Raw genomic sequence first — 8649 nt, 5'->3', positions numbered from 1 at the left:
AATACTTAACATTTAATTATGGTTGATATTGGAATTTCTGACTGATTGCTTGCTTTGCGAGTTGGAGAATGTTTTTAAAATATGCAAACCATTTAATCGGGCATTTTTTCATCAACCATTAAAATATGTGTCCTTATCTTAAGTAACTAATCCCTGAGCATATTTTTGAAATGCAAATATTCTTATTACATTATAATGGTATGTGAGCAAGATATTATCCCGAAAAAGGTCCACTAGAATACATTTAATATTGTTATTAGTAACTGAATAATTACAATTCATTTAATATTTTTATTTGTAACTTAATAATTAAAATTCATTTAACATTCTTATCAGTAACTTAATACTTAATATTCATTTGATTTTGTTATCAGTAACTTAATAATTACAATTCATTTAATATTGTTATCCGTAACTTAATAATATAAATACATTTAATATTATTAGTAGTAACTTAATAATTAAAATTCCTTTAATATTCTTATCAGTAACTTAATAGTTGCTGTGGTGAAATAATGGAACCCTCCTGCGCCTGCACTGTCCTTCGGCTGGTCATAACGGAGTTGCGCCCCTTTTCTTAATATTCTACAGAGTGACTTTTTCGATAGACGAACGATGTTACCTCTGCCCATGTAATGTTTTTTTAGTTGAATAAAGCTTCCGTTCGTCCCGTGTTTTTCTCCCTCTCTCTAGAATCTCTTCAATTTATTCAATTCACAAAACATGGAGAAATACCTAAAACCCAAGAGACTTAACTTTGATCCTAGTCAACCTGACGTGGCGGACACGTGGCGCTATTGGAAGAAATCCTTCCATATATTTCTAGAGACAGCTTGCGACTCTCAAGAAACACCGCCCCCAGACAGGCTAAAACTAAATCTAATAAACCTAATTTCTCCGGCGATGTTTAAATTTGTCTCGGACATTGACGACTACAATTCGGCGATGGACATCCTAGAGAATGTTTTTATACAGCCTAAGAATATTATATTCAGTAGGCATCTTCTAGTGACGAGGAGACAACAACCAAACGAAACTGTCGACCAATATGTCCGAATCTTTAAAAAAACTCGTTAAAGACTGCGAGTTCCGAGCCGTGACGGAAGAACAAGCGAGGGACGAATATATTCGTGACGCTCTCATAAACGGTATTTTGTCCAACCATATTAGACAGCGACTACTCAAGAATAGAACACTGGACTTAAAAACCGCCAACGACCAACCTCTCACGCTTGAGACAGCCCAAAGACAACTAGCGTCATACTCCATTCTGAACTCCATTGCTGCTATTCGGACGGAAGAAGTAGCCGACAACCCCCCGCCTATGAATGGTGATGAAGAAAATGTTATAGCCGCTACCTCGCGTCTATGCTTCTTTTGCGGTAATAACATACATAACCAAAGTAATTGCCTGGCACAGAATGCTACATGCAAGAAAAGGGAACGTGTTTCTAAGTTGCTTATGGCTATTATAACTATGACTGCTGCTGCTATCAATGCCGGTAAGTCCATCCTTGCTAATAATTTCTCTGAGAGCCTATCTCGCTCGACATTCAGGGATAAACCTATAGATATACTCGTCGATACTGGTCGGTCTGAAAATTTTATTCACCCTGATAAGTTTGGAGAACTTGGTCTGTCTCGCCTACTACGGAAATAATTTTCATGGCCAGCAGTTCCCATTCGTCCATTACCCTAGAACATTGTATAGTATCCTTCTATGTAAATAATAGAAAGTACAAAGATGTGAAGCTATCTGTTATGTCGAACCTGTGTTGTGATGCTATTCTAGGGCACGCTTTTCTACGACAACATTCATCCGTTACAATACCCTTCGGAGGTTCACTCCCCCCTTACTGTGTGCGGACTGGACGCTATACGTAATATTCCGTATCCATCTCTGTTTACTAATTTAACTTCCGACTGTCATCCAATAGTTGAAAAATCCAGGAGACATAACCTTCCTGACATGCAATTTATTCAGTCAGAAATATCGCGTATGCTGAAAGAAAAAAGTGTAGAACCTTCTCAATAACCATGGAGGGTCCAGACACTGGTGATATCGCCCCCAAACCACAAGAAAAGGCTCATCGTGGATTACTCTCAGACGATAAACCGTTTCACGCTACTGGACGCTTACCCCTTCCCGCAGATAGAAGATATAGTGAACGAAATAGCCGGCTATCAAATATTTAGCACGCTCGATTTGACCAGCGCCTATCATCAGGTTGCCATCAAAGCAGATGAGCATAAATACACAGCCTTTGAAGCGGCTGGGTCTCTGTACCAAATCTGCCGAATTCCTTTTGGGGTGATAAATGGAGTAGCGAGCTTCCAGCGAGTGATAGACGATATCATAAAGCAAGAAAAACTACAAACACTTATGCTTATATAGACAACGCCACTATTTGTGGACATAATCAAGAAAAACATGATAGACACCTGAAAGGTTTTATGGAAAGTGTTGCTAAATATGGTTTAACCCTGAATAAATATAAATGCCATTATTCTCTTAACTCTGTGGACTTACTTGGGTATACCATAAGCAAGGGCTCGGTAAAACCTGACCCTGACAGGCTCAAAGGGTTGACTGACCTACTGATACCGAAAAACTCTCTGCACACCGGCGAGCAATGGGGATGTTCTCGCACTATTCTAAGTGGATATCAAATTTTTCTGAAAAGTTATACCCCTTAACTAGAGTCAGTAGTTTCACACTCACAGAAAAAAAAGGTTGACGCCTTTCGTTCTCCTAAAGAAGGAGATCGCTAAATCATCTCTGACCAGTATAGAATCTGATTCACTGCTTGAAATTAAAACAGATGCTTCCGAACATGCGATTGCCGTCTCCCTACCTCAAAACAGTCGGCCCGTGGCTTTCTTTTCTAGAACTCTAACCTCAGCCGAAAAAAAAAATTCTGCCGTGGAAAAGGAAACTTATGCAATCGTAGAAGCTATTAGAAAATGGCGACACTTGCTACTAGGAAAACATTTTAAGGTAATCACGGATCAAAAAATCGCTCTCTCCATGTTCAATCCTAAAAGTAAAAGGAAAATAAAAAACGAAAAAATTACTAGGTGGATATTAGAACACGCCTGCTTCTGCTAAGACATCGTGTATAGGCCTGGAAAGCATAATGCTGCAGCAGCGGATGTCTCGATTCTGCTTTGCTACTACTGAAAAATTGTTTGAGCTACACAAAAATTGATGCGACCCAGGAGTAACTCGAATGCTGCATTTTGGCAGGAGTAAAAACATGCCTTATTCGGTAAAAGACATAAAAGCTATAACTAAATCTTGTCAAGTTTGTTCTGAGATAAAACCAAGATTTGTGAAGACGTTTCCACAAACGCTCATAAAAGCAAGCGAGCCATTTGAGAGATTAATTATGGGCTTCAAGGGACCCCTACCCTCCAACACGCGTAACAAGTACATACAAACTGTGGTTGGCGAATACTCCCGCTTTCCCTTTGCCTACATTTGTGCGGACCTCATTGCTGCTACAGTAAAGAACCACCTATCCAACCTGTTTTCCATTTTCGGAAACCCTTCTTTCGTGCACTCTGATCGAGGAACTGCTTTCCTGTTGTAGGAGCTGAAAGAATTCTTACACTCTCGATGCATTGCTATTAGTAGAAGTATTGCGTTTATCCGCAAAGCAACGGACAAGCAGTGAGATACAATGCCATTATTTGGCAGACAGTCAACCTGGCGCCACAGTCTAGTAATCTCCCTATTGTTAGCTGGAAGAAAGTCCTTGACGTAGCTCTCCACTGTATACGTTATTTGCTTTCCACTGCCTCCAATTGTTCACCCCATGAACGGATGTTTACCTTCCAAAGAATATCTTCTTCTAGAGGATCCATACCAACTTGGTTAACTAAGTCCAAAACTGCTCTCCTGAAGCGATATGCACGCGGCAGTAAATATGAGCCACTAGTAGAAACTGTTGATATTCTTAATGTAAACCCTAACTATGCTAATGTGCGGTTGAATAACGGGAGAAGACGACAGTGTCTCTTCGCCATATTGCTTCACTTGGTGAGAAAGACAACAGTACGCTACTACATCTAGAACTGGATTCGACGGAAGCCCCTACCCAGTCTGACTCTCCTATAGCCCCGATGGAGGAAACAGCTAACGCTCCTTCTGCTAGAGGACCCTAAAAACCAGGCAATGGAAGACGTCACGGATCCTAACTTAGAAACTTGCACATGCCTCTCCTGTACCGAGGCTTCTGAATGATAACCTGAGGAGCCTTTCAATAGAGCAGGAGACAACCTTCGACGCTCTTCTAGAGTCCATCGAATACGTCAGTATTTAACAGAGAATTAATTACTTTGACTCTTTTCTCCTTTATTTCTAGTTTGAGCTGTTACACCTGAAGCTACTCGGTCTTTTGGAAACTAGAGGACCTGGACATTTATGGGCGGCGGAGAATGTGGTGAAATAATGGAACTCTCCTGCGCTGTCCTTCTGCTTGTCATAACGGAGTTGCGCCTCTTTTCTTAATATTCTACAGAATGACTTTTTCGATAGACGAACGATGTTACCTCTGCTAATGTAATGTTTTGTTAGTTGAATAAAGCTTCCTTTCGTCTTGTGTTTTTCTCCCTCTCTCTAGAATCACTTCAATTACCAAATGCAAAATAAGAAACTCTTCTATCTACCTGGATAAGTTTATGTGTTTGAATAAATTTTGAAGTGTTTATGTATTTCGAAAAAAATACTCCCGAGTCTTACGTTAGAACAAGAAAAAATGCCGGACATGTGACAGTTATGTGGAAGTCCAGGTAATCGCTCAAAAATCAAAATCTAAACAAAATGCTCACAGAAAGCCACCAAATAAATGTCACAGTGACATATTTTGCAATATTTGTTATGACAAACGATATTTTAATAATATCTTTTCTTTAGTAAATTACTGGGGTAAAAGTACAGAATAGTTAACAACACGTGGGCTCAAATCCCATCTTCCAAAAAAAAAATCATTTTACGTACATTTATATATCAAAATATTAAATTAAGTTTTGTTTTTTTAATTCCCTTTAATGGTTTTTCAGAAATAAAGGCAAAAAATAGAGTTAGAAGTTTTTTAGAGGAAAAACTGTACTTGGTTCGATTGTAAACATTCAGCAATATTTTTTTTTACGTAAAATTTCTAATTGGTCATGGCTGCTGATTTTATAAATACTGGATGAAATATTCAAAATCAAACACAGTTGTCTAGCGACATAAGAAATGTAGACAGAACATTAAAACGATTAAAACGATTAAATACCGAAAAAGGGTATTTGCGGTCCGTGATGTTTTGGGGATGTCACCAAAAAAAAAATAAATAAAAAATGGCTGCCCGACCGACAATGTATAAAAACAAATATATGTGACCTTTATGAAGGATGAGATGCAGGTAAAATATTTTACCATGTTTTTTCCACATAAGGAAAATGGACCTCATACTGTTCAGTGTTAAAGTGTTTTTTTTTTATTCAACTAGCATCGGTGCCCGGCGTTGCCCGGGTGTTTTGAGGTGTATGCTGAGCAAAAAAAGAAAAAGGTCAATTCTTTAACTTTGACCCCCTAAAATTTATTGTTTAGGGCTCACATAAAGTTATTAAGTTAGATCCATGTCCGAGGAATCTATATCTAAAATTTCACGTGTTTAGACCCAAAATTGTAGGAAGAGTTTGGTAGAGTTCTCAAAGGTCAAATCGTTGAACTTTGACCCCTTAATCGCAAAATTTATGTCCGAAAAAAAAAATCACATTGATTTTTCCAAATCTCAGTACCCTGTATATCAAATTTCGAATATTTAAGCTTAAAATTGACAGAGTTATTTCGTAGGGAAATGTACACAGACACTTTCACTTCTCTCTCTCTCTCTCTCTCTCTCTCTCTCTCTATATATATATATATATATATATATATATATATATATATATATATATATATATATATATATATAGTCTGACGAAAGGTTGTTTTTGTAAAATTTTTCAAACGACATAATGTTTGAATTTTCAAAAGTCTTGAAAAAATTGTAACAAACGATGAAATACACTAGGTACGGGCAAAAAATATCTGTACCCGTGAAAAAAAGTTATGAAAATATTTTGAAGTTAAATACATTCATTGTGAAAATCCTTTAAAATATAAATATTAGTTTTCTGGGCGTATTTCAAAGATACTTAGTAAAGTCCTAAGATATTGAATTAAATAATAAAAAAACACCTTGTTTGTGTAAAAATAACTTAATTAGCCCTAAAAAAAAACAAGTAATTTACCGTTCGTCCAAAACGCAACAAACAAAATTTTTGTAAACACGATTATAAGGAGGCCAAAATTTCAGCCAATCGCAATGTTGTTTAAAAATGAAGTCATGATAGTAAAAGGAGGTAGGGGTGTCAGATTTTTTTTCTTTTTTCCCAGACGTGCATCCATACATTCCCATTCTGAACGTTTGTATCAATTTTTATCGTTTTTCAATTCAATTATTTTATGTTCCTGTTTTTTTATTAATACGGATTTAGAGGCTTTTTTGATAATGTTCCTGTAATTTCTTTATTGTTGCAAATTATGATGTTTTATTTAAATTATTACGTTTTTTATTTACTACTGAAAACTATAACTTTAGTAAGGTATTTTTGTTTAAACAAAATAATACATTTTCACTCGGATTTACAAACAAATGATGAGTTCATTATATTTCGCGATCATCATTTGATAAATACTGAACATTTCATTAAAATTGGTTGATTTCCTGATTTTTGGTGATTTTCTTAAATAAAGGGAGGGGTCAAAATGTTTATACATTTTGAGCATCGGCATTCATTTTGCACTTAAAATACACTATTTATTGCTATCAATCTATTCCTTGATGTCTTAATTTTGTTAAAACCATATATATTTTGTTCACCAAACCGTCTTGATACGGAGCTTGAGGAAATTACAAATATTTTTCTTAATAATGGATATCCCATTAATATAATAAAATCTACTACTATTGAACGTAAAATTACTACATTTAATAGTGGTAAACATATTGGTCCATCACGTTGTCCCATTTATCTAAAATTACCATGGTTGGGTCCTGATGGCCTTCATATTGTTAAAAGGATTTCTTCTGCTACTCAACGTTGTTTTCCAGCTACTATGCTTAGAGTAGTTTACACAACTCGAACCTTTTTCTCTTCTTTTCGTAAAGATGTTTTGCCAACCATTCAAAAGAACTCTGTTGTTTATAAATTCGTTTGTCAGTGTGGAGCTGACTACGTTGGAAAAACATCCCAAAGATTAGAAATGAGAATATCCCAACATATCCCTCGGGATATTCGACTACACCAGGTTTCGAGAATATCCGGGCACTCCCAAGCTCATGAGTCTGCCATTGGTAATCACCTGTTGAGTATAAATAGGTGTGCCGATCAATATTCCTAATCACCTGTTGAGTATAAATAGGTGTGCCGATCAATATAGCCTGTGTAGACAAAAGATTCTGAAACACCAGTTGGAGATATTCATTGATTTAAAACCACCTGAACAGTGAGATTTTTTTTTTCCCACTGTTCTTCCAACTGTTACCAAAATTCCCTTCTTCCCTCATTCGTTTTCTTAGTTTTTAATTTATCATTCTGACGTTTCCTCTTAGAGGGTCAGACGATAAGGCCTTAAGGTAATTTTAATAATTTCACCTGCCCATTTCTTGTTTTTTTTTTGGTATTTAAATTAAATGATGTTTCCTCTGAAATTTCTCCTTCCATTTTGCTGTACCAAAAATTTACTTATATATATATATATATATATATATATATATATATATATATATATATATATATATATGATTCGTTGTTTAAAATGTCCCCATCAATATTTTGCGTTTTCGAAAAATAAAAAAATATTGATTTTTTACTCTTAAATTAAAAACAAATAAATATGACCTTTCCGTATATATATATATGATCCGTTGTTTAAAATTTCATTTTCGTTTAATTCTATTAAAAAGAAAAAATGATTGCATTTAATTTTCCCCGTTATTGAAAGATAATAAATTTGTCATGTTTCCGTTTTAAATATAAGAAAATGCAATTTCCTGTGTACATAATTCGTTGTTTAAAATTTGCTTTTGTTTTAATTTACTTTGTGAAAAAATAAAATAAGCATTCATTTTGCACGTACTTAAAATACACTATTTATTGCTATCAATCTATTCCTTGATGCCTTGATTTTGTTAAAACAAGATATATATATATATATATATATATATATATATATATATATATATATATATATATATATGATTCGTTGTTTAAAATGTCCCCATCAATTTTTTGTGTTTTCGAACAATAAAAAAATATTGAATTTTTACTCTTAAATTAAAAACAAATAAATATGACTTTTCCGCTTAAATATATATATATATATATATATATATATATATATATATATATATATATATATATATGATTCGTTGTTTAAAATTTCATTTTCGTTTAATTCTATTGAAAAGAAAAAATGATTCCATTTAATTTCCCCGTTAAATTGAAACATAATAAATTTGTCATGTATCCGTTTTAAATATAAGAAAATGCAATTTCCTGTGTACATAATTCGTTGTTTAAAATTTGCTTTTGTTTTAATTTAAACGTTAT

At 34.6% G+C, this 8649-nt stretch overlaps 1 protein-coding gene across 1 annotated transcript; it reads left to right on the top strand.

Annotated features, from left to right (window-relative positions):
• Window positions 1-1048: 1048 nt before the first annotated feature.
• On the top strand, window positions 1049-1660 carry LOC145270243 (uncharacterized). The gene has a single exon (XM_080125879.1). It carries the CDS (start codon window positions 1049-1051, stop codon window positions 1658-1660), a length of 612 nt encoding a protein of 203 aa, XP_079982005.1.
• Window positions 1661-8649: the final 6989 nt, after the last annotated feature.

This window comes from Euprymna scolopes, chromosome 46, assembly GCF_053919585.1.
Source record: "Euprymna scolopes isolate OS-2025 chromosome 46, ASM5391958v1, whole genome shotgun sequence".
Classification (NCBI taxonomy): domain Eukaryota; kingdom Metazoa; phylum Mollusca; class Cephalopoda; order Sepiida; family Sepiolidae; genus Euprymna; species Euprymna scolopes.
This window is presented reverse-complemented; position numbering and strand designations above follow the sequence as displayed.